Source organism: Symsagittifera roscoffensis, chromosome 1 (genome assembly GCF_963678635.1).
Source record: "Symsagittifera roscoffensis chromosome 1, txSymRosc1.1, whole genome shotgun sequence".
Lineage (NCBI taxonomy): Eukaryota > Metazoa > Xenacoelomorpha > Acoela > Convolutidae > Symsagittifera > Symsagittifera roscoffensis.
In genome coordinates this window covers 41729603-41756387 of record NC_087062.1, presented here as the reverse complement: position 1 = coordinate 41756387, position 26785 = coordinate 41729603, and the positions used below count along the sequence as shown (strand labels likewise).

The 26785-nt window shown below is 45.4% G+C and overlaps 2 protein-coding genes across 2 annotated transcripts in view; both read left to right on the top strand.

Annotated features, from left to right (window-relative positions):
• LOC134844621 (huntingtin-interacting protein 1-like) overlaps nt 1–26785 on the top strand; it is a 477037-nt gene that overhangs the window by 373038 nt on the left and 77214 nt on the right. The window lies entirely within an intron of this gene.
• LOC134857315 (DENN domain-containing protein 4C-like) overlaps nt 1–26785 on the top strand; it is a 139097-nt gene that overhangs the window by 86545 nt on the left and 25767 nt on the right. The window contains exons 2-3 of the mRNA XM_063873711.1: nt 21767–21941; nt 22172–22346. Coding sequence (XP_063729781.1) covers nt 21782–21941; nt 22172–22346 — 335 coding nt within the window. The 5' untranslated portion in view covers nt 21767–21781. The remainder of the gene's footprint in view (nt 1–21766; nt 21942–22171; nt 22347–26785) is intronic.

The window sequence follows — 26785 nt, the reverse complement described above, 5'->3', positions numbered from 1 at the left end:
TTAGCTGGACCAATAGGAGACTTAACTGGAAGAGGTGACCAGCCGAGTGGGAAAGCGGCTCAGGGACACTTGAATTGAACCAATAGGAGACTTGACTGGAAGAGGTGACCAGCCGAGTGGGAAAGTGGTTCAGGGACATTTGAGCTGAACCAATAGAAGACTGGACTGGAACAGGTGACCAGTCGAGGGGGAAAGCAGCCAAGAAGGATCTGGCAATTCTCGAGTTCTCAAGTTGGGCAGAACGGGTATCGTTAGAATCCACATTACATTATAGGAGATAAGTGTAAAATTGGATAAGCGAAATCCCCCAGTTTTGAGGAACGTTTTTACTTGAGCAGGCCTGGAAACAGGTCTACGGTTTTCTCTTGAGAGGTTTAGCACCCGGCGCTTAAAGTAATTTTTAGGCTTAAGAAAGGGGGCTAGAAAGGGGGGAGGTTAGAAGGGGGACTGGTTAGGCTAGAGGTGAGCGGTTGCAAATTGTAAAAAGGGAGAAACTAGAGTAACTAATTAATCGACATCGTTGACTTAGTTACATTAGCCATAACACGCGTTGGTGATAATAGGTGAATATCCAAAATTCAACTCGAGTTAAGACTGGTACGCTGGTTGGTTTGGTAGGGGGGACCGGACATAGACAGTTTTGTGATACCCCATAAGATCACTAGTGGGGGGAGGAAAACGCGTGGCAATTAGGTACCAGACATTTTTTTAGACGAAAGGTAGACATTGGTCACCTTTGAATTTCAGGTGGGCTCATTTTTCTGTTTTTATTATTTTTCTTACTCAGATTTTTGTTGCATTTTAGCGAGGATTTGTGTTTGGTTTTATACGAACAGGTGATCACAAGATACCTGCGCACCTACATTGAAATAGAAACAACCAAAAAGAAGAGGGGGGTCAGCATTTGGCTTTTAAGAGAGGGTTTTTGGGAAAATTTTACTAGAGCTTGAGTGGTGGTACAAGGTACGGTGATTCAAGAAGACCCTACAACGAGGAAGACACTCCGTGACGAGTATTGGGACAGGGTCTTGGGACAGTGGTCTTGGGACAGGGTCTTGGGACAGTGGTCTTGGGACAGTGGTCTTGGGACAGGGTCTTGGGACAGTGGTCTTGGGACAGGGTCTTGGGACAGTGGTCTTGGGACAGTGGTATTGGGACAGGGTCTTGGGACAGGGTCTTGGGACAGGGTCTTGGGACAGTGGTCTTGGGACAGGGTCTTGGGACAGGGGTCTTGGGACAGTGGTCTTGGGACAGGGGTCTTGGGACAGGGTCTTGGGACAGTGGTCTTGGGACAGTGGTCTTGGGACAAGGGTCTTGGGACACTAGTCTTGGGACACTAGTCTTGGGACACCAGCCTTGGGACACTGGTCTTGGGACACTACCCTTGGGACACTAGTCTTGGGACAGTAGTCTTGGGACACTAGCCTTGGGACACTAGTCTTGGGACAGTAGTCTTGGGACACTAGCCTTGGGACACTGGTCTTGGGACACTACCCTTGGGACACTAGTCTTGGGACAGTAGTCTTGGGACACTAGCCTTGGGACACTAGTCTTGGGACAGTAGTCTTGGGACACTAGTCTTGGGACAGTAGTCTTGGAACAGTGGCCTTGGTACAAGTAGTCTTAGGACACTAGCGGAGAGTACTGTGATAGTGACGAATATTCTTGGGACGGTATAGAAATTGAAGTCAAATTACAACAAGTGTGTTTTAAGACAGAATAAGACAAATCGAAATAGGTACGGTTAAGACCACATTAAGCGAAATTTTTCGAAGGTTTTAGAAAGAGAATTGGATAAGGTTTTTAACACGTTGTACAGAATTTGTTACCACAAAAATTTTACCACAAAATTTTTTTTTTTTTTAGTTTTTTTTATTATTTACCCTTAGAATAGAATCGTGTATATAATAAAATTGTAAATAGAAGCAGTTGTAAATAGAAATAATGAGGCGGAGTAGGGTACCGGTGCTCGAAAAAAGGTCAAGTGGATCAAACACGAAATATAATTCATCGCTGCGCGGAACGACATCAACGGGCCCAAAGATAACGAAGAAGAACTTTTCAGTTAATATGGTCAGCACAAGGAGTACAGCGGAGAACAGGGCGAAAGAGGGCACGGAAGGGGAGCGAGTAGAACCCACCATCGAGATTGATCTAGAGACACCCGATCAAAGTGTGGATGAAACAAGGAAGATGGCGACAGAGTCAACTCCAATGCCCAATGCAGAGGAACCGAACCAGAAACCCATAGAGTTCTCACCGATAGATGACGCGGAAGATGCAATAGGCAACACCGAAGAAACGGTGAAATAAGACTCTCAAGTAAAGAGGACATCTTTTACGGAAAAATTGGGAATAATGTTCGGAATAAAAACGAAAGAAAACGTGACTGAAGAACCAAAAGCAGAAAGAGCACGAACATTTGGGACAGTGAGCACGAAGACCTCAGAAGCCAATCCAAGAGAGGAACAAGCTAAAGCAGAGGCTATGGCCGAAGAGAGACCGACGGCTGACCATGAAGAGACTACCATTGAGCTGGGTGACTTGTTGGCGAAATTAAATCAGATTGACAAAAGACTTAAGCACAGTGAAGAAGACAGAGAGGTGATAAAAAAGGAGATACAACAAGCACGAGTATCTAGACAGTTATTTTAACCTAGCTAAGGCAACAGATGAGAGACTCAAGGAAATGTCAGATAAGGTAGAAGCCACCAATGAAGAACGAGAAAAGAACATCAAAACAGACATGCAACAGTTGAAGAACCGATATGATGATGTCAACAGCCAATTAGGAAGCCTGGAAAGGAGAATGGACACAATGAGCAAGAGTCAGGCCGAGAGTTCGTGTGCAATACAGGCGAAGTTGGATGCAATCTTGAGAGGTTCTACTCCACAAGAAAGACCGGCAGCGGATCGTACGCAAGGCACCAGAGTTGACTTTGTAGAACCACAAAGGAACAAACGACAATCGACACCGTTGCCCATAACCAGGGATGCGATAAACAGAGCACCAACAGCTGCGAAAACAATAATGAAGAATGGAACGTCGAATACAACGACTGGTCCGGGAGATTCAACAGCTAACAGCAACACAGGACCGGATGCTATGACATGGGCCAGCACTTGGGAGATGATGAACAGGACTCTAGAGGCCTTCGCCACGAGGAACACTGACTCGAGCGACAGGAGAGAGGGAAAATCAAGAAAGACATTCAAGAAGCCAAAAGAATTCAAAGACGACTCCGATGAATGCATTGACACTTGGGTGGAAGTGATGAGATTACATCTAGAACAAGATAACTTGAGTGACGAAAGACAAGCATGTACAGCCATACTGAGCAACTTGGAAGGAACGGCATTAAAATGCGTGGTCGCAAAGAAGGAGGAAGAACGCGACACCGCGGACAAGATCTTCGAGATATTGCTGAATCGATTCGGGTCAGGAATGAAGGGTCACCAAGCGATGATCCGATTTGAAAAGAAAAGGCAGAGGGACGACGAGTCAATAGATCGGTTCCTAGATGACCTCGAGAGCTTGAGAAGGAGGAGTGACCCAGAGGAGTCGACAAACAGACGGAACTTTAGCATTGCCTCGAAGTTCATTGATGGGGTGAAAAGTGATGACTTAAGGACAATGTTAGCAACATACTACACATTGTCGAAGGACAGCGCACCCACCCCAGAAGAAATGAGACAGAAATCAAGAGAATACATGCTGATGAAACCTAAGAAGTACTCATATTCTGAAAACAGGAACACGCAAGGGGGAAGCCAACCCCAGAGGTCATCATGGTACAAACCTAGAGATGATATGGACAAGCGCAGATCATGCGCGAACTGCGGGTCAGCGGATCATCATGTGGCTGACTGCACAACGTACAAACAAGGCATGAAGAGCCTAGGTTATGCACCGGATGAGGAGGATATGAGTCAGATGGAGGAACACGAGTACTATAATGGCTTAATCATCAAGATAGGCGCCAGATGCTTCTTCTGTAACCAGGAGGGGCACTTCAGAATGGATTGTCCCTTGTTCTGGGAAGCGGTCAAGGACCAGAATCACCCCAAACATAAGTTGGCATTAGCGGCGGTGCAGAATCAGCGGAACAGGCAAAACGAGTTTGAATCTAGGAACTTGGGGGCACCAAACACCGAATTGCCGACGAAGACAGTGAAAGCTGTTACACATGTTAGCGGTGCGTTAGAGTCCGCGGCCGGAAGCTCTCTAGAGATAAATTATGAGAAAGCGGCGACGGAAGCAATTGCCAAAGTGAAACAAGATCTGGCTGCGAAAGAAATAGAGCAACGACTAAAGTTGGAGATCGAAAGACAGAATTTTAACGAAGCATTAACCGGATCGAACTCAATACCAGAGGCTAGAACGGGCTCAATGAAGACCGGGAATTGTAACACCGTGAAAATGGTGACAGGTAAACCTTTTGGAATATCGAAAATCGGAGCAAGAATAATGTCGATAATCACAGTGGGCGGACACGAGGTAACCAGAAACTTGAGCGAGCCGAGCGACCAGACGATAATGCACATTGACGTGTATGCAGACTACTTAAGTGGAATAAGTCCACAAACGACTTCTAGAGCGCTCAGGGCACTACTCACGAGAGGGGGCAGCAAGTCGGTACGTGTTGATAATAGGTACACTGAAGCTTATGGTCCACACGAGGTCATGCTAAATATAGATGGAATCAACATCTATACCAAGACGATGATAACATGCGACGAAGACCTAATTGGACAAATCTATGTAGGGAAAGAGGAATTGAAAGTAAGATCGATTGGACACTGTGCCATGCTTGAAGAAGATGCAATGCACATCGGGACGGAAGCAGACGTGACAGGGCACGTGCTAGACATAAATGGCAAAAAGACTCAGTTACGTGGATTACTTGACACGGGAGCAGTCTTGAGCGTCATACCAATCGAAACATGGGAAAAGATGGGCTTTGACAAAGGTGACTTGATAGACTCGAGAATACGGCTGTCAGCTGCAAACAAAGGGGCCCTTCGGGTGTTGGGCAGGACGCCGATAATAGCCCTCAATTTGGGGGAACGTAACCTGTGGATGAGCTTCATCGTGGTAGAAAACCTAGATGAATCTGACCAATTCATTTTGGGCAGAGACTTCATCAGGAATTTCGACGTAACGATTGATCTAAATAATGCAATGTTCAGGATACGGAACCCGGATAGGAGGTACGCAATCAAACCGGTAAATTTAATAATGGCAAATGAAAACAAAGCACCGGTATTCTTGAGTAGGAGAGTGAGGTTAAAAGCTAATGAAGCGGCAATCGTAAGCTTGAGGATGAAAAATTATAATGAACTAAGTGACAACAAGCAAGTGTGTATAGTTCCAAATCCCAATAGTCAAAGCGCTGCTGTTTTAGGAAGATCATTTTCGATAACGAAGAGCGGCCTCTGCGTCAGTGTCTTGTTGAATACCCTTGATATACCGATCACGATACAGAGAGGGAGGAAGCTGGGATATGCTTTACCAGTTAAAAAACGATACGAAACAATTGAAAACTCAAAACAAAATGAAGTTGTTGATTGTCCCAATCACAGGGACAAAATTTGTATCTTGAGACGATTGCAGAGAATAAAAGATTCTTCAGGTCTTATCAAATCACTTAAGTCAGAAACGGACGATGGGCTTTCGAGCTGTTCGAACTTTCCAGAGCGACCCACACTAGATGAAATGCAAACTGATAAACCGGTTCTGCCGGAGATTGAACATTTAAGGGGCAAACTGAAAGATGAACAGCTCGAAGCTATCAAGGACGTACTAGAGCGGAACGAGGAGGTTTTTTCAAGGCATAAGGCGGATATCGGGTGTTGTAATTTTGTTGAACATGAAATAGAACTTGAGGAAAACGCGGTACCACACAGGGAGGGGGCGAGGCGCATGACCCCACACAAATCGGACGCGTGTAGAAAAGAAATCGAAACGTTACTAGAGTATGACATGATAGAACCATCCAAGTCACCGTGGGCGTGTGGAGTAGTGATGGCCAAAAAGAAAGGCCACCAGTTGAGGTTTTGTTGTGACTTTCGATACCTGAACTCCGTCACGGTGAAGGATGCCTATCCCATACCTAGAATTGATGAGAGCCTCTCGAAGTTAGGTGATGCGAAATTTTTTACGACTCTTGATTTAGGCTCGGCCTTTTGGCAGGTACCATTAAGGAAGCAAGACAGGGACAAGACAGGGTTCGCCTGCGAGTTGGGTCTGTTTCAATGGAAACGGATGCCGTTTGGACTCTGCAATGCAACAGCCACGTTTCAGCGGCTGATGGCACACGCGTTGATAGGCGTGACAAAGAAGTACGGCAACCTGGTAATGTGCTACGTGGACGACGTGGTAATAGCAACGCCAGCACTAGAAGACCACATCGAGAGGCTTGACGAGGTGTTCGCGTGCATGAAAAGATCGGGGCTGAAGTGTAAACCATCAAAGTGCGAGATACTCAAGGACTCGATTAAATACTTGGGCAGGATGGTAGATAAACACGGTATCAGACCTGACCCAGACGCCGTGGAAGCAGTCCTAACCTGGAAATCACCGAAGACGGAACACCAGCTGATGAGCTTCCTGGGTTTCGCCAACTATTATAGAGAATTCATCAAGGGCTATGCGGACAAGGTATACCCGATGCAACAATTAATGAGACATAAGGGCAAGAAGTTCACGTGGAACAACGCGGCAGAAGAGTCATTCCAGAGAATAAAGAAAGAGCTGTGTGAGGCACCAGTACTGGGTATGCCGACTGAGAAGGGGATGTACGTGCTAGACACGGATGCGTCAGTAGTCGCTATTTCTGGGATTCTCCATCAAGAACAAGAATGGAATGGGAAGACAGTCTTGAGACCAATAGCATACGGGAGCAAGGTCCTAAGTGACACAGAAATGAAGTACGGAGCACCGAAAGCAGAGATGTTCGCGGTGGTCACCTTTGTCAAAAAATACAGAGCATACTTAGGCAGTGAGCCCTTCAAGCTGCGAGTCGACAACCGAGCACTAAGCTGGCTGAAAACGTTTTCAATGGACCAGAGCTATATTGGGAGGTGGATAGTTCGCTTGGATGGATACAACATGATAATTGAGCACAGAACACGAGATAAACATCAAAATGCTGACAGCTTGAGTAAGAAGACGGAGTTCTACGAGAGGCAAGAACAAAGAGAGGCGGACAGACCTGAGATCAAAGACGGCTTCTCCTTTATGGACAAAGAAACGTACGACAGTCTTCCACTCACGAGATGACTGGACAAATCAGGCAAACCGATTGAAGATCATCCCGAATTGCCGAAAGAGCCTCTTGAAAAGACCATCTTGAAGAAAAGCAGAGGGATTCCGATAGGAATAATGCTCAAGTCCAAGATCGTGAGGGAAACACTCAAGGCAAAAGGTTATGATCTCATCCAGGTAGAGGAGGGAACGGTCCGAATAGATGAAGACTTAATGAGGTTACTTGAGAAACTATCAGATGACAAGCCCGTGATCCAAGGGAAAGGTCAGAAGGCACCGGAACTAACCATACTTCGGAGAGAAGAAACAGTGAACAATACTGACGTCTCAAAAGGAAGCATCACTGATAGCAAGGAAGTTGTGCGATCACTAGTTGAAAAAATCCCCGAAAAAATTCTGGAGCAGACAAAAGTCAGGGATAAGAAAGTAACATTCAGAGAAGAAGTTGAACACCTGGGACTAGATCAAGAGTCCGGGGAGTGGTCCAGATTCATGGAAGAAGACGAAACCGGAGAAGGGAAATTGTCCGGGGAGCGTGAAGAATGGGATGAAGACTCGGATGAGAGCAGCGAAGACCAAGACAGTCTATGCATGATACTGGCGGAAGAGAAGATAAGACAGCACGACAGGGAATTACAGACGGATCCATCTTCAGGGACGTACAATCTGGAAATACAAGAGGTACGAGGTGGTGAAGAGCTCGAGAAAATAGCAGTTTCAAGAAAACCACTACGGGAACTATCGTGCAACTCAAACGTCAGAACGAATCTGGTACCAGAAGACGACATGAAAATCGTGGAAAGGATGATATGTGTGAAACTGAGCGATGACATCCACAACCCTGGTGAGATGAATGGACAGATCATGGCGCTAAAGGAGCACGTTAAGGCGAGATACAGGCTGTCTAACCTAATAAGGGCCCAGAAGAATGACAAAATGACAAGTAACCTCTCCAAATGGATCCATTCGGGAGTCAAGGAGAAGGGGGAACTTGAGGAAGACAGCTACAAGATCGTGAGCCAGTTCTACAAAGAAAAGAGAGACTTACTTTATCACACAGCTGAAGGGGTGGTAGCGTGCAAGAGAAGAGATGAGGAAAAAATATTACACAAACACAACCTCATCATACTACCACAATTGTACCAAACGGAGGTGCTTTTCAGATCACACGACCAGATGGGCCACCAGGGGATAGATAAAGTACAACAAGGGATACTTCACAGGTTTGACTGGCCGGGAATGAGAAAAGCTTGCGAGAGATGGGTGAATGCCTGCCTAGCATGCCTTCAAGTAAAAGACCCAAGGAAGATGAAGTTTCCCCTCAAGTCTGTCGAGAGTTCGGAATTCAATGAAGTGGTGCAGATAGACCATCAGAAAATCTGCATGACGGAGTCGGGTTATAACCAAATACTAGTTATAATAGATCACTTCACCAAGTTGGCGGAAGCGGTTCCGTGCCAGACAGCCTCGGCAGAGGAGACATGTGATCACCTGATAACGCATTGGATATCGCGGTATGGTTGTCCAATGACTTTCCAGTCGGACAACGGCAAGGCCTTTGTGGGGGACTTGACAAAAGAATTGATGAAGAGATCACACATTGCTCAAGCACACTCGACGACCTATCATCCACAGACCAATGGGTTGGTAGAGAGACAGAACAGGACACTGGTCAACATGCTCAGGGTGTACTGCTCGAGATACATGACGGACTGGGACAAATACCTGCCACAGGTAGTAGGAGCCTATAATAGTACTCAGCACTCAACGACGGGTATCAGTCCTTTCATGATGTTGACAGGCAGGGAAAGGGCAATGCCTAAAACATTCTTCTACCCGGAGTACGAGGGGAAGAGGACGTCACCTCAAGCATACGTGAAGGAAGCGATCAAAAGACAACAAGAGCTAAACGAGCTATGTCGGAGAAACACGGCGCAAGCGCAAATGAGGCAACGCAAGAAATATGACGAAAAGATACTAAGAGCAAAGCCATACGAAGTGGGCCAATACGTGTGGGTCTTCCAAAATGTCATACCGCCCAAGGGAACAAAGAAACTACTCAAGAAATGGAGAGGACCGTTCATGATTACGGAAGTACATCAACAAGGACGGTTCTATCGCTTGAGTACAGGGCGAGCAGCACATTACGAAAATCTGAAGCCTCACGTCCCGTCCCCGGAGGACTGGTGCCTACCAAAAGACATGGAAGGTCTTGAGTACCTGGTGGTGGAACCAGCGTGCGAAGTGAATGAGAAAGGCACTAGAGAGAAAAATGATGGTAATGAGAACTTGAGTTTGGACGACAACGAAAAGATAGAAGTGGAGTCGGATGCAGGTTCATTTGTAGAAGAAGACTGGAACGACCCAGAGCAAAACGAGGTACCGAAGTGGATGGAGCCGGATCGACCAACACCACCGGAAACCAGGACTGGCAATCGTAAACGAACAGGTATGAGGTACAATAGGTACGGGGATGACTTCCTGATCGATAAGATACAGCCAGACAAGTTGGGCGATGAACTACTAAGCGCAGGCGAACTGGAAGCCGAAGAGGAATGGCAGGTCATTGACGATGGTGGACATTATCCGCAGGATGATTACTCGACGCCAGAATTGGAGACGGATCTCGAGCAGAGTGAAATAGAAAGGAGGGAGAACACGAACTTGAGGATTCTAGAGTGGATGCGTGATGTCAAAGACGAGAGCCGCGAAGGACAAAGCATTCAGCAAATCGATGTATCAGCAGCAAATTACATGAAGACAGAGGACCCTCTTTTCGGATGGACAGCAACAGACAGGCCACTGGACATCCCTAAGGACAATTCAGACCCGACTACATCGACGGGGACGTCGATAAATATTTTTGTCCGGGGAGTGGGGGTAGGACTTACCCACACCGAAAATTTGATGATAAAGAAGCTCAAGGAAGTGAGGGAAACAAGCGGATTGGAACTGGAGGAAGAAGAACCAGAGCCTACCATAGGAAGGAATTTCAAAACAAAATTCGAAATACCCAATGAATACTCAGAGAACATCATGATAACGGATAGCGACTTCATCCTGTCAAACAGGACCAGCGCGATCTGCATCACGGCGGACATGAGTTTCAAATCAAGATTGGAGGCTGACTTCAAAAGAGAGTACCAGAACGTAGAGTTTCTGTTCAGACAGAGGCCAGGACTGGGAGGCATAGCAGCGCTTCCACCGTCAGTGGCACAAGTCCCGGGCAAATACCTCTGCTTCCTAGTAACGAGAGTCAACGACAGAAACACAATTGATCCCGAACACGTGATATTGGCACTGACAAGACTACGTGACTTCATGATTGAAAGAGGAATAGTGGAGGTCTCGATGCCGGTGTACGACCCAAACAGGGGCAAACTGAGCTCGAGGGAATTGTATGCGATCCTACATGTGGTCTTTGCAGAAACAGAGATAATGGTGCATCTTCACAAGAAGTACTACTTGAGCATCGCCTGAGTCGGGTACATGGAGGTATCAGGTCGGGTGTGAGGGAGGAGTCTTGAGTTAGGTACTGGGGTGCGGCGCAGGTAAAGGGATCTTAAGATGTGATTGGCATGACAATTGAATTTTAAAAGAAAGAATTGATGGTGCTAAAACATAAAATGAATCTGCATGTTCTTAAGGGAAATCCAATCGAATTGCTTTAAGTGATATGAGAATGATAAGATTTTAACCATATGGGTAGAAGGGGGGTCTCTAGGTTAGGAACGTGACATGCTAAGTTTTAATGAGCTTTCTGTTTTCAGATCGAGTTTGAAAAACAAAGTTGAAAATCCAACTACACTCAAGCGAGAAACAGAAAGAGAGAATCTTGATTGAACACGCGATAATCCGAATCTACAGCAAGTACTTGCAAGAGAACATTTCTAGAGAATTCTTGAATTGGGTAATACTTGAGTTGGTAAGGTAATTCTTGAGCTGGTTAACATCTACCTATATACATCCCGAAGTTACAAAGAATGGCAGACCGATTCTGGAACTCCGTGCCCGCGGCTCTGAAGAAGCCCACTCTTGACGAGCTGTACAGACGCTTGAGGGACCTGGACTACACCCAGATAGACGAGAGAATGGCGGTGATGCTGAATGCGATCCTCCAGTTGGAGGACCAGGGTGAGTGCAGGGAGTCTGCGACGGAGGCTGTCTTGATGGTCGGCTACACCACCGAGGGCATATCAAATCGAGAACAGACCAGATGGTTATCTTGGAAGGCGGATGGAGGAGTAAGGGGCTTTGACTTGGCAAGAAATCCTGGCCTGAGTAACAACACCGAACACGGCGCAGGAGAGTTCCCGCTACCGACGAGACCAACAGCAAGATCCACAGGCCAGAGCTCGAGTAAGGTGCCGTCGATGTCGCGAGCGCAACAGACGACCGAGGCATATCCGGATCTGGGGGTTCTAAAGAAAGAGCTCGAGAAGGCGCTGAAGGAAAGGAATAAAGCGAACCTCGATCGGGATCAGGCGAAGCTGGACAGGGAGAAGCTTCAGCTGGAGAGAGACCAGGCAGTCGACGAGCGAGATCAGACGTTGAAATTACTTGAGATGCTAAGGGCTGAACATCAGCAGGAGCTAAGGGTGCGGGAGAACGTCGCGAATCGTGATCAACTGAAGTCGGAGTTGGAAAGGATAGAACAGCGACAACGCGAGCTTGACGCACAGAAGGGAGCCAGGTCAAACGAACGAGTGGTGACCAGCTCGAGGCCAGAGTCGCGCATGGAGGTGGATGAAGCTCCCAGGGCTAGAGGACGGTTCAACCTTGACCGCGAGGCCAGAGAACACATGAGTGAAGGGTTGGAGGTCTGGATACCGAATGACGTGACGCCTTCCTTGCGCAACCTAGAGACACAACCTGTACGTCCTCTGATGGATGTGGTGTTACCAGGATATACCCCAACCTCGACCTCGAGTGGCAGTCAGGTGAGCGGCGCCTCATCGCGCCTGAAGGAGCTAGGCGAGAAATTGCAGCAGCAGAGTCGTGAAAGATCGACAAGGCCAGAGCTTCCCCCAACTTGGAGGGAACAGCCGGTCAGGAATGTCGTGATCGCAAGCTATAAGAAGAATACAGAAGGGAACTACCACAGGCACAATCGGCTGGACTGGAGTGCGGAACAGGGAGCCAGGAGGGACTGCTTCCATGACGCAGCCTGGGTGGAGTATCTAGCGCCACCTCGTGTGCCAGAGGGTGCAGTTCACCTAATTATAGGGGATAGCCTGGTGCGGGTGTTGACCCAGATACGGTCACATTGGCAGACAGGAGTCTTGAGTTTCGCTGGAGCTGCCACGCCACAGATGTTGGCAACCCTGGACATGCTAGGGATGACCAAAGTTTACACAGTGACCCTGATGGTTGGGACCAACGACGTGTCAAGGGGAGAAGCGAGGAAAGTAACGAGGTTGTGCGACAAGATGAGCTGCCTTCTTGAGGAACTGAGGATCCAGATGGACCCCATCCTGCTGACGGTATGCACGGTCCCCTACAACATGATGTTTGATCAGCACGCCCTAGAGATGAACCAGAAGGTGCGGAGCCTGAACAAGGTGATCCGAGACATACACCGAAAGAGTGTGCTTCCTCTCAGGCTGTTGGACATAGCAGAACGTATGGAGAAAAAGGGATTCCCTGAAGACACCTCAAAAGATGGAATCCATTTCGATAGGCCAAGGGGAGCGGAGTGGCTGAACGACGTCTTCCAGGAACACACAAACACGCTAGAGGCGGACCTGCTGGAGACAGCCCAATTCACTTTAGGACCACCTCCCAACCCACCATTCCTTGCCTCGAGGGCCTTGGCTGGTCGCTTGGGACCGAGAGTTGACACTAGAGACAGTTCAAGGAGCAGCCAGACCAGATTGCAGAGTGCCACGCCAATGGAGTCTGAGGAGGTGACGTCATCAACACCTCCAAGCTCGGCGATATCCTCAGTGGTAGTGGCAGAGAGCAAACGGGAAAATAAGTCTATGGAGACCGCTCGCTTGAGATATCCCGAGAAGGTGAAAGAACTGGATCTAGAGAGTTTGGAATGCAGGCAAGAATTGGCGGAAACCCTGGGGATCGAACGAGTATCACACGAGGACTTGAATAGGCATCATTGCGTGGACTGGTTGAAAGCTCATGAGGCGCACTTCTCGAGAGCGAAGTTGATGGAGACCACAGACCTGACGGGAATTCCCACAAAAACGATCATGGGACCCATTAATTACAGACCTCTCAAGCTGCTGGGGAGTCCGGGACTTATAGCAGAACCTCCCAAGCACCGAACTAGCATCGCCAGAATCAGGTTGGCAACCCCGGCACAGTTGAAGGTGGTAGACAAGCTACTCAATCCGGGAGGAACGGGATTGCCAGATGCCGCTTACGAAGGCTCGAAATTGGCGGAAGACCCCAGGTACGGGAAGCCCTGTGGGAGTACCCAGCTGGCCAAAACCCTGGCAGTGTATGATAGAGCAGACCCAGCTGCTGCGAGAGTAGTCATTGTGGCGGGATCAGACTTCGAAGGAACGTCTCCCAAGTTGTTCTGGCCGGAGACTTTGATATACTCTCTGCCAGGAGCTGAATTGAATCAGATGTTAACTCTGGTAGTGGCAATAAAGTCGGAGATGCCCTGCGAACCTGAGCTGCTGTTGTTTGCAGGGATGAATGATCACCTGCACGCGATGGGACTTCTTGAGCAACTAAAGGGCGATGAAATTCCGACATCGAGGAAGATATGGGAAGCCATTCAAGCGTTGTTTGCGGCGATGAATGAAGTGCAAGAGAATGTTGTCTCGAGATTCGGGTCCAAGACGAAGGTGGTGTTTACCACATCCCCTGGATACGCGAATATGCCACCCGCCCTACAGTTCGTGTACGCGGTCTTGATCCTGATAGCAGAAGGGAGTGAATGGCGGATTCTAATGGCAGCCCCCAATCGGGAGTTGGAGCCATCGAACCTGAGGCTTCGCAAGTCAGAATTGGCGGCGGCATGGGCGGATATATCTCATGCACTGAGGGGCTTTTATGGACAAGCCGACATCCTGATCGTATTAGACGAGGTGCTCTTGCTAGAGATATCGAACTTTGCCAGGCAGCTCAAGTTCAGCCCAGTCATCGGGGACGATCACCTGGCGATAAGCAAATTAACGGCCAGCCTGTGGTTTCGGAGTATGGATGTGAAGATCACGAACTCCACCAGCAAGTCTAGAGGTCCCAGTAACGAGAGAAGAAATGTGGCCGAGACGGAAAAGCAATTAGGATCGTTGAAATATCGTTTGACTCAAGAGAATGGCTGGTGGCCATTTTTGACACCAAGGCTGGAGAACGCCACGAATAAGACAAGGGAGGAAGCACCACTCCTCGTGAAGCAAGTCTGGAGTTTCCTAGAGAAGCAACTGGAGCTGGCCGAAGTAAGAGACATGACGGTGGCTAGATTTGTCTCGGCCGCCAATGAAGTGACGATCGCAGGGTTCTGGAGAGAGCACGCCAAAGGCGAATTGAAGACTCGGAGGGATTACGAGATTCTCAAGTTCTTGAGTCCTTGCTGGGAGAAGGAATTCTTGGCAGGAGTATTCGGTACCACGGCGACTATCTTTGGAGCCTTCGTGCAGGAGATACTGGGCATGCCCATCAGCCTGCTCTTGGCCCTGTATTTGGTCTACCCCAGATACTTGTTCAACATGGGTCCAGCATACATGTTTAGTCGGGGAGTGGAGACACTTCGAGTTGATGGGTACCTGGCACTAGTGCTCTTGACCCATGGGGAATTGGTGTCGTTTCATCGATTAATGGAATATGGAGAGCCTCTGTCTATGGGGAGAGTCCACACGAGCATTGAAACCAGCTCCTACAAGTGTGCAGCAGGATTGAAGACGTTGCTAGTGCAATACCTCATGATGCAAAATCGGCACATGACGGGTGAAGATGAGAATCCAACTTCGAGAGAAGAATGGAAGAAGACGAACAGAGGGATGCCTCTGCTGACGGACCTATGCCTGGCAATGAGGTCGGACCCAATGGGGATAATCCGGGGCCTAGAGGAGGTGGTGACCTGCATTTATGGTCCAGCAGTGACGTACGCGTTCCCAGATCCCCTGGTGACAACGTATCGTCACTCTGTAACGCACTTGAGCCTTATCAGTATACTGGATGGGACGGCGTTAAATTGGTGTCAGCAGGAGGTGCTCAGAGGGCGAATGAGCAACACGATACTCTTTGGAAAGGTGAAAGATGCCGAGCTGATAGTGTACAACTTCAGGGGGCAAATGCAATGTAGAATGGGAGGCAAGCGAGAGGGTCCCATTGAAATGTATCCCAAATTCTGGAACTTGAACCCATTGACGGCGGACGGACGAGAAATCTTGAGAATTCCTGCCTGGAAGGAATGCTTCGCACTGGTGAAGAGGGAGCTGGAGACCATAATGGAGAAAGAAATCCTCCCGGCCACCATGCCTGAGTTCCCAATAGTCAGGAGGATGACCTTAGGAATGAATAGTCCCTTGGTAGTTCCCTCCATAATGGCGAGGATGACGACGGAGGAAATGCAGAAGGATTTCACTGATGGCTGGGACCCCCTGTTCATTGGCTACACGGCGGCGGTCTACTTCCATACCAGCGAGATGAAGGTAAATTCGTGGACGACGCAAGCGAAAAAGAGTAGAGGTTCGCAGCCCCCAGGGTATGAGGTGCGGAAGGTCTTGAGAACTCTTGAGAAGGAGGGACTTGAGAACATGTTACCCATATGGGATGATGGCAGGATGATCGTGATGGAGGGGCACGTCGCACTGGTGGACGACATGAAATTTGCCACGAGAAAATATAAGGCGCCCTATGGCTTGGAACAGGTGGAAATAAGACAGGAAGGAACAGAACTAGATGCAGCAGGTCAACTGCATGTAGCACTGACGGAATACAAAAAGCTGGATTCCACGACACCATCACCACTGTCCGTGGACACACCTGGAGACAAGAGGAGCGGACCCGTCGAGGACCGATTTAAGAAAATTCTCGAGAGAAGGAGACATGAGTCAGAAGAGGAGAGTATGGATGAAACTCTCAGTGAAGCCGGTGAAGACATGGAAGTGGGGAATACGCCTGAACCAGGGCCATCAGGGGAGGAGCTCACCACTCAAGAGCTGTTGAAAGACTTGAGCGAGGAGAATTGGGCAGATACTGCCACACCACCCCTGATTCCGTCTCCCCGGAAGGATCTGGAATTGCCATTGGCAAGTGAGACCTTCAATATGGGGATGATACTCTTGAGCTCGGAGGAAAGGGAAAAGAACACTTTCGAAGGGAACAGGGACATATTCCTGGGATCACTGAAGGACGATGCTTGGCAGGAGTTCTTGGAAGAATTCAATCAAGAAGTGGGCAGCGAGACGACGCTGGACAAGTTCAAGAAGGAACTGTGGGACGCAGTAGTGAGATTCGGGGAACCGCTCCTGATAGGAACGGGCCTGGATGAGAAAGCAAGAAAAGAGCTGCTGAACAAGCTAGTGGAGCTGAGGAACGCACGATCGAAGACTAGAAAAGAGAAATGTGAGGACAGCTCTACTCTGAAACAAAAAACTGTGGATAAAATGGTTGATGATATAAAAAGGGATAAGGTTGGGACTAGTAATATGATTAAAAGTACTAATATCCTTAAGGCTCGAGCAGGGGGGAGGCAAGAGTTGGAAGGAGTGGATGGAGAGGTCGAATCAATGATGATAGCCACAACACCCTCGAGCAGAGATGTGAAGACTCGCAAGAGGAAGAGAGAAGTGGAAGGATGGGGTAGTCCTTCAGTGGATGCTGTTTCGGAAGGAAACTTGAGAGAGACGGCGCCCATCGTTTTGGCTCGATGCAAGAGGGCGGCATACAAGAACAGCTCGGAGCTCAGGAAACCAGTTGAAGTAGAAAAGGAAATAGAGGTTTCCGCCAGTTCGACGTCAGAAGAAGACTTCAAGCCTCAGAAGGTAAACGTGAAGAGAGGTTCAACGAACGGACAGGTAGGGGAAAAGGAGATCGGCAAAGAATGGATCTCGAAGGCACATCAGGACATGGGCAAACAAGTGACGAGTGATCCATTGGAGAGGAACAAGACGAGGAACACTTCCCGGACGTGGTGGGTGGCCCTCGAAACATTGAAGGAAATGGAGGACTGCTTGAAGAAGTTGGACAGTGGAATAGCTCGCAGGCGACGCAATTGGGCCACCCAGCAAAAAGCCGAGGTTAATAAGATAGAGATGGCAAGTCATCTGAAGAGGTCCTGGCAGAGTTTGTTGAAGGATCATTTTGAAGAGGCGATGAGAACATCCTCATCAGCACCGCCACTAATGGCGAATCCCTTCGTTAGAACTGCGGGACAATTAATGTTCACCTGGAGTCTGGTGGGAATAGAGTTGGAGACATTGACCTCGTATGACAGGCTGAAGTTGGGAAGCAAGAAGCTAGAGGTGTATCAGGCACTGATGCAACACGTGGCCAGGGACAATTCAGGCTTGAGCCTGGCTAGAAGAAAAGATGCCACATGTTTCTTGAGATGGATAATGTCAATGATGTCTGATAGCACCATCCTGGCATGCCACCAGAGAGCAAGTGGAAGTAAAACCATGGAGAGAAGAGTCTCAACGATCATCTTGAACGTATATCAGAGTACAGGAATAGAGAAAGAAGATGGTTCCAGACTATCCTTAGAGAACCATCGAAAGCTGGACGAGGTACGGAGGTTCTCTAATAAGAAGTTCGAGGAAGAACATGATGTTCACCGTAACCTGGCCTCGTCAGAACAGTACTCGAGACTCAGTGAGAAGGGGGAATACCAATATGTGTCTGGAGTGATGGGAATAGCCTACAATCCCTTCTTAGACTCGGAAGCTGGAGGAGCCCACAGAAACCATGAGGTAGCGGAGCTACTGAAGTTTTGGACAGAAAGAATAATGGAAATAGACGCGGTGGAAAAAGAGGGGCCGAGCCTGGGCCTGATTCTTGAGAAAACACCAGAGGTGATAAGCATACCGCGCTCAAACAAGAGAGTTGAAGTGAGCATGGGCGGTGGAAATGGCTTGTTAACCACGAACTTGGGAGTGATATGGAAGCTACTAAGACCCTCCTGGTGTCCACATCCCCATGCGAGTCTAATCGAGGAAACCACCGAGCGAGTGAGGTTAGCACCAACGGAAGATGAAGATCTGGCGAAGTTGAGTGTGCTACATAAGCTAATCACGCCCCAGATGCAAGAGCCAAGCGAAAGGACGAGCGACCCCGGGTCAGCAAAGAAATTGGAGCCGGGTAGCTGTCTGGATTCGACGTGTGGGAACGGAGAGCACATCTGCGATGGACGGTCATGCGTCAGAATACTGTCGTTTCAAAAAGAAGACCTGGTCACTTGGTTCGAAGACATCACAGAAAGGGAGAAAAGTGAAGTGCAAATAATAGCGGAATGTTACGCGAGAACCACGGTGAATATAGCGACAGCTCTCGGATTCTTCTCGAGAATGTGTGGTCTGCAGGCACTGGAGAGACTGGAGTCTGAACATCATTTAGTGACGGCGTTGAGCGTAGAATCATGGCCCGGGGTGTTGCAGGTGACTCAAAAACACATCCGGAGCTGGAAGGTTGGTCTTGAGGCGGAAATGGGATTTCCCATGAGCGAAACTTATGGCTTGCCATTGAACGCGAAATCGCTGATAGGGTCAATGATGGCCAACTTGTGCGGAAGTCACTACCCGCTACACATGGCGATGGTGGAAGCGTCCGGCCAGAGAATACTGGTGGACAAGGCCTTCTCAGTGCCCAAGTGCGTGAGGTTGGCTCGGATGTCGCATCACTCGCACAAGTTGTTGAGAAAAATCAAAGGGACAGTACCAAAAGAATTGGGAGATGACTTAAGCGAAATCTGGGGAGAAGATCTTCTGAAGTTGGAAAGAGAAAACACAAGCGATCACGAGAGACAAAACGTGATCGGGAAACCTGTGGGAAGTACTCCGAACCTGGAGGATAACGACACGATGCACGAGAAAATGATGGAGCTTGAGCCTCTCTTGGAAGCCTCAGGGGAGCGTAATCTCAGGAGCATTGAGATCTCTCATGGGGAATGCCCATGCCACTGTTTGGCACAAACGGTGTGGTATCCAGATCACAAGAACCTTTGCCTGGTGTGGGATGTGGAAGAGATTCGGTCGATCGGACTACCGGATCACCGGCAGAAGGTGACGCTCTTAGTAGTGAGTACGATGTTAGCTCTGAGATGGATAGAAGAGAATATAACGAAGTATCGGGAGGCGACGACGCCAACGGCTGAGTCAATATACGCGATAGACTACAGCAGGAGACTCGAGTTGTTTGAGACTGCGTGCAAAGTATTCGCCATACCGACGGAAGTCAGGCACGTATGGAGTCGCTTGAGGTACTTTCCATGGTTTCGGGCGACACTGACGTCTTGGTTGTACATGACAACAAAAGATCACATGAGAAAACATCAAAAAGAGTATCGACAGTTCCAGGCCGAAATTGGGCCGGAAGCTTTCAAGAGACCCCTGCTAACCCATCGTAATGCGATCACGACAGGATGGAAAAGAGTGGGTAAGATGTCTAGAGACAATACCAAAGCGAGGGAGTCGATACTAGAGGAAGACCTGGCGAAGAACGTGAGCTTGAGCCTGCACAACTCCTTTTGCTTGAACCGAGAAGCTAGGGTGAAGGCACTACCCAACCAAGCAAAGAGGTTGCAGGAGCAGAGAGAATGGATGCGAGCCTATGAACAGCTGAAGGCTTGGGAGGAGATTGTGATTAGTTCCGATGATGAAGAGGAACTGTTGAGACAGTTTGCCGCATCTAGCACTTCAGGATGCAGTACCTCCAAGGCGAAGAGTACGAGATGAATGGGCAAATCGGATGGATCTTGAGTCTTGAGAGGGAAGGGGGGCTTGAGCGTGGATCCGAGTGAAACTTGGATTCACGAAAAAGAAATTTTAACAAAGCAAATATTGTTACTAATATACTATATTTATTATATAAATCGAAATGCTGCATGACAATTTCCTGATTGAATAGGACAAAAGAGATTTTAAAATGATTGGCTTGAAAAGCGAAAATTCAAGGGTGCAGGTGTATGCAGATTTTGGTTGCTGTTTAGCAATAGTGTGAAAATTTTAAATGGCTGTGAATTTTGGGGTGTAGATAAGCTTAAATCTGCTGCAAACTTCTGTAAATGACCACTGGCACTGTATCTTGAGTAACACTCGGTTTTCTGGGACTCACTGGCAGAAGACAGCACGCGATGAGGACATCGATCTCGAGTCCGGGGAGTATGTGCCAGTCGGTCATATTTGGAAGTTTGACCTTGAGAGGAGCAAAAAACACTTGATTTTGGAGTGAAATTTAATTTTTCAAAATTTCGAATGGAACCTGTCATGCACGATTTTCTCGCGAGAACTGAAAATCAGAAAAAGAAATCAGAACAATTTCAGAACAATTGAGACACACGCGCGGGAAAGTCGTAAGAAAAAGCAGTAGGAAATTGCTATTCGCAATTTCCATCACTATAATAATCGAGAGTAGAGCTGTCCCATCTGTGACAGAGACGAGAGCATTCCCTCGAATTGGATTATAGCGACTGGAGTATTATTCGGAACTGGACTAGAGTGAACCTTCGGTGGAAAGGTGGACAGCTTGAGTGTCCTAATGGTTCACAAGAAAAATATTGTCTAGAGTATAAACTCGTTCTCATTTGTCAAAACTATAAAACATTAGACTCATTTAGTTACGTTATTTAATTCTTGAGTTAACTACCGACTGGATTATTTCCCACTTCTTGAGCGTGCTACTATGTGAGTACAAATTTAAATTCCTAGAGTGTGTTTTATAATTGTTATGTTGAGGTAAGGCGAGTTTTAGGTTGATCCATCTGAAATGGATCAAAGTTCCACTGTCTAATAAAAAGTAACTTAACGGATTGTTCCAACCCGGTTTTTAACGGCGTTCATGTATTTTGGGTATCTAGAGACCTGAGTATGGGGACGTTATTAATTCTAGAGTGGGGGGATATTTTAGTAGTAGCCTTTAAGCTGTAACGGGTCGTAGTCTCATGTCACAAGCGAACCGAATTGGCTCCGACTGATTTGAGGTACAAAAACACAAGAGATAGTGTCCCTGACTCTTGAGCCAATGGTTATAGGGCCTATTTTTCTTAAGCCTCATGTGTGACTGCAGTAGACGAATGTTACATGTCCTTGGACTTGACTCTCTTTTTCTTTCCTGTCTGCCAGCTTGCAATGCTTTTTTGTGATCTCACAAGTGATGCGAATCTCCGCTTCGCCTCTGTGTATAATGCTTGTATGACCCTATGTAGTAGCTTGTGTATTGTTTCAAGGGACAGGGCCCTTTTTTAAATTGACCTCTTTTTGAATAAGCTAAGTGAAAAGCATATGTTATATGTTACTCTGCTATATGACAAACCAACCTGAAAGAAACCCCTAACTGACCAAGATATAATGAAAGTTTTTCAACAAATGTTTTTAGAAATGTAGTTCAATGAGCGGTCATCAATCTGATAAGGACAATTTTGGGGAGCCGAACAATAATGTGGCAGACTATTTCATGGAAATTGGGCTTCCGGAATCGTTCACGGAGAGCGAGGAAACAGAAAGCAGTCGTCAGATTCCTGTCAAATATCCAATCATTGCTATAGCGTGTACGGTGCTTACCAAATGTACATGGCTTTGCCTTAGCAGCCCTGATTTATTATAGTCGTTGTAACTAACGTAACATGTTGATTTTTTTTATCAGTGCTGAGCCGTTTCAAAAAGTGAAATTAATTTTAACCCGTATTTCCAGGTTTTGGATTTTTTTTGCAAATAAAATTGAAAAAGCTGATGTAAGTTGCACCAACGAAGGTTTTTTCTAGCTGCGCATCTGTTTTAGTAATTTTCCCAACCCAAGGAGAGACTGTTCCTGAAGGATGGGAGTGTATAAGAGTATCGCCGAGTGGGTTCCCAGCTGACTTGAATACTAGCGCGCTTCGTGGTCAATCGGTTTTCCTGTGCTATAAGCGAGCCACCAGTTTGAACTTCACAGAACAACCTTTAACTGATATTGGGTATGATTTTAAAATTTCGCCAGAAAGATCCTTGTGTTTAACAAGAATAGCCGGTTACTGTGCAAGTAGCCCAGAATGTTTCGACCATAATCTTTAAAAAATACAAGAATAAAAGGAGCTGAACGAGAAAATAGAGATTAGGCACATTCAAAAGTCATAGTAAAAAAGCTAATTGCAAAAAACAGTTTTTATAGAAAAATGTCTAGAAATTTTTTTTTTTAAATAAAAAAGTCGATTTTTTTCTGCATTTATTAGAATTTTCAAAGTTTTGATATCAAAAACGCGCCAAAACACAAAAAAAAACTTTACTTAAGTAAAACTAAGTTTTTACGGCTTTTAAATTAAGCTGTTGTAAGCTTTATTTTAGCCATTAAAATAGGGTATTGCAAGCCTGCTCGCTTGCTCTTTTCATTCGCTCGAATTAAGACGAAAAATCAAAAACTTCAAACTGATTTTTCTCGTCACTGGGAAATTTTTGTTCTAATAACGACCGAACGGGCTCTTATGTGATGTATCACTCAACTCTCTCCGATGATTATTTGTGGTTGCTGATTTTGCGTTGAGAAAAAGAAAAAACTGAAACACACCCGATTACAAAGTTTCTCACGAATACAAAGTTCCTCCGCATTTTTCAAACGGTCGGAACAATGACTTAAAATAAACTAAATTTGACAATGTCCCATGAAGAAAAGGAGTTAACATGATTTTTATTTTTACTATATTATTACAACAGCGATTAGCAAACGTTATGATTCCTGATATTCAACTTGAGCTCAACCATTTTATTAGGAAGGAGCTATGGTGTAGGATGTTCTTTTCTTCCTTAATTTGACTTAATCAAAGGAAACCCAAAGGAGTGAAATTCCTGTTTGATAAAAACAGGTATTATGAACATGTATGGGATCGGGTTTTTTTGAGACGCTTTGGAAAAATTTTTCACTTTTTTAAGAGTAATGAACGTAGTGACTACTCTTTTATAGGTCTTGCTGATTTTTTTTGTTTTTTTTTTCAGGAAAAAGTCTAAAATTTGTTCAGGCTCAGTTTCGATTTTTCGCGGTTTGACTTGTGATTTCTTTTTAAGTTCAGTTCGTTTCCATTGTTAAAAGGAAGGCAAACTCCACTATCGAACAGCAAAAGTCTAAAGATCACAAAAAACGTGATCGAATCCTGATTTCGAAAATGGAAATTAATCACACAGTAAGTTCATTTTAGCAAAAAAGTGTTCATAAATTGTTCTACAAATTCAAAGAGCATTAAGGCCATCTATTTTTTCTTCGAAATTCAAAAGTTGAAGGCTCTTGAAAAAACAGTCAGTTTTTTTTTTACTTTCCTTACGTTCATTAGTCTTTTCCAACTGTTAGTTGGTTATGTTTCAAAAATTTATTTTTTCTTAAAACTACTCTACCGATTTTCAAAAAAGTGGTACCAATGGGAAGTGCGCCCACTCCTCTGTGTGCCTGCATAATCCCTATTTTAACCCATATTTCTTAACGTTTTTCCGAAAACTACCCTCTCAAATCTGAGATTTTGGTTTAAATGGATAGAACAGGTTGTGTGAAGCACCCCTGCATTAGCGGCTTCGCCCACACTTGTCTACAAAAGAATTAGGGTCCTTAAAAAATCATTATTTTCGATTTTTGACCGTTTTTGAAAATTTTTGACGTTTCTCGAAAACTACCCTCCCAAATGCGAGATGTTAATTTCAATCTAAAGGAAGTCTTATGTGGACCTCACCTGCGCAAACTGTTTCGCCCAAATTTTTTGACACAAAAATTTATGACCCTCGTAAAAGTCAAATTTTCGATTTTTTGACTGTTTTTTGAACATTTTAAACTTTTCTCGAAAGCTACCCTCCCAAATCTGAGGTTTTGGTTTCAATGAGTAGAACGGGCTGTGAGAAGCTCCGCTGCACAAATTATCAAGCTTATTTTTTTGCAAAAAACTTAAGACTCTGAAAATTCGTTTTTTGATTTTTTGACCTTTTTTAATTTCTTGATTTTCTCGAAGGTTATCCTGCCAAATCGAGTTCAAAAAAATTCACTCTTTGTTATTTTTTAAGAGTACCAACTAAAGTTTTGGGTGAAGCCCAGTTTGTGAAATTACCCTTGTCCTTCGGAATCAGTACAACAAATTATCAGACTGGTTTTTCCAGCTTTAGCTGGCCTCTAGTGTGGTACCATTTCAAAGGTCTTGGTGTTGAGAAAAACCTGTGAGTAATTTTTTTTGACTTTCAGCCTAAATTAGACATTTTGCGTAAATAATGATCGCCTACATTTTTGCTGTTTTTATTATTTGATTTCAGCTGTTTTTACCAATCGTTTTAGCGGGGAGATAAGATTAGAAAGTTGTTTTTCGATTTTTCTCTACAATCATTATGTTCGGAACATTCTGTGCTACTTGCCCAGCAACTGGGTATTGTCGTTTTACTATATGAATGATAAAAACTAGCAGCGAGAGGATTAACTGAGTGTGGAACGATTGAAAAGAGTAGAATACATATAGGAAAGTCAAAACAACCATTCCTCTCTGCAAGAATAACCAAAAGCGACCGAAGCTCATGGGGAAAAAAAAACGATACTTCTGGATAACCACTAACTCCAAATTATTAAATAGCAATTTGCTGACCACAATTACTAATTGTTACAGAGTCAGCAGCATTGTTGTTACAAAATAGCAGCATGAAAAACTCCGCTTTCTAAAAGTCAATTGACAGGAAATTTAGATTAAAAAGTTATTTTCGATGTTCTACAATCAGTATGTTCGGAGCATTCTATGCTACTTACCCAGCTACGTGATATTGTCACTATACTATATAAGGAATGAAAACTAACAGCGAGCGCATTAACTGAGTGTGGAGCGATTGAAAAGAGTAGAATCCAGATAAGGAAGTCAAACCAACCATTCAACTGCAAGAATAGCCAAAAGCGACCGAAGCTCATGCACGAACCGTAATTTAAGATAACTACTAGCTCCAAATTGTTAACAGGCTGCTCGTATCAGAATGAAACCCCGAACGTTCCGTCTGCCCTTAGGTCTATGGAGCAGTAATAACATGAAAAAGTTCATTGTATTAAAATGAAATGATTTTTTTTTCTAATTTGAGTTTTTTTTTGTGAAAATCATCAGCCCGACACGCCATATAAAGTACAAAAAGATAAGTTTCGCTCCTAGTAGTTACAAATTACTTATGGCAAATAAGCTTCCTTCAACCATTTTATATCCTGTTAAGCGTTAATAGCGCGAAATATAATGCGCGTTACTTGTCCCGAATTAACCAAGTGGCAATCTTTAAACCTCCATAACTTCACGAAAAATGATCACAGGTGAGTATCTTTTCAAATTTAAGCTCAGGACAACAATTTATTTTGAATGATTTTTAAAAACTTCTTAAAAAATAGCTACTTAAAAAATAAAAATTTGTCTGAAAAACCCACCCCGAGCACAATTATTTCGTTACGAAAGTCGAAACAATTGGCAACTTGTTAACAACAAATATTATTTGTTACTCAGTCAGAAATATGTGTCGTTACAACATTACAGCGTGAAAAAATCTATTTCTGGATTAACAACATGTCATCAACAAATAAAAACTATAGTTCACGATAGCAGACAGTGGCGTGTCTGAGAAATGGTGTAACAGAAACATGCAATAATACAATTCAGGTATCAAGGCTTAGGTGTGCGAGAGACGGTGAACCCACCATCAATGAACACCTGTAACAGCCACGGAAAACTTCAGGAAATTTTTTCTTGAGCACATCAAGATATGCAAATGCTGAAGCAAACTAGTGCTTTTTCCAGTAGCGAAATGAATGGTTACTATCAGATGATTTTTTAAAGCCAGCTAACAATCAGGCAGGAAAAGGCAAGTCGACGTACAGGATTTGAAAGACAAAACAACAAGTCAGCTCTTATTAGTGCAGTAAATTTAAGATGATAATTTTTCTGTGTTTTGATCAAGAAAATTAAAAACCAGAAGTACATTGTAAAGGTGTGACTATATTTAAATTTAATTAAATAGGTAGAAATAGGTAACTACCTATTTAATTGTCTTTTTTCGTCATCCGCCCAGCTAACTCAGTTATTTGAAGAAACCCTCGCTTCGAAGTAGCCACATCTATATATCTACGAAGTTTAATTTTTGGCATTTCTTAGTTATGACTATGCGAAGGAGCGAAATCGTATCTCCGAATGAGCTGAGACGAATCAACTCAAAAGTGATAAAGTTCCTTATGACTCAGTGAAATGGTGAAAGTCCCTTATTGGACAAGTTTTATCGAATACTAAAGAACGTCTAAATGTGACTAAGGAGCGCGTAAAAACTACTTCAGTCGTGATTTCGGCAGGAGAAAATTGCTTACTTTTTGTCTTTCAAAACTGGAATATGAATTTTTTTATCCATTTGATGCTTAACCCCAATTTTCGGTTAAACTGGCTTG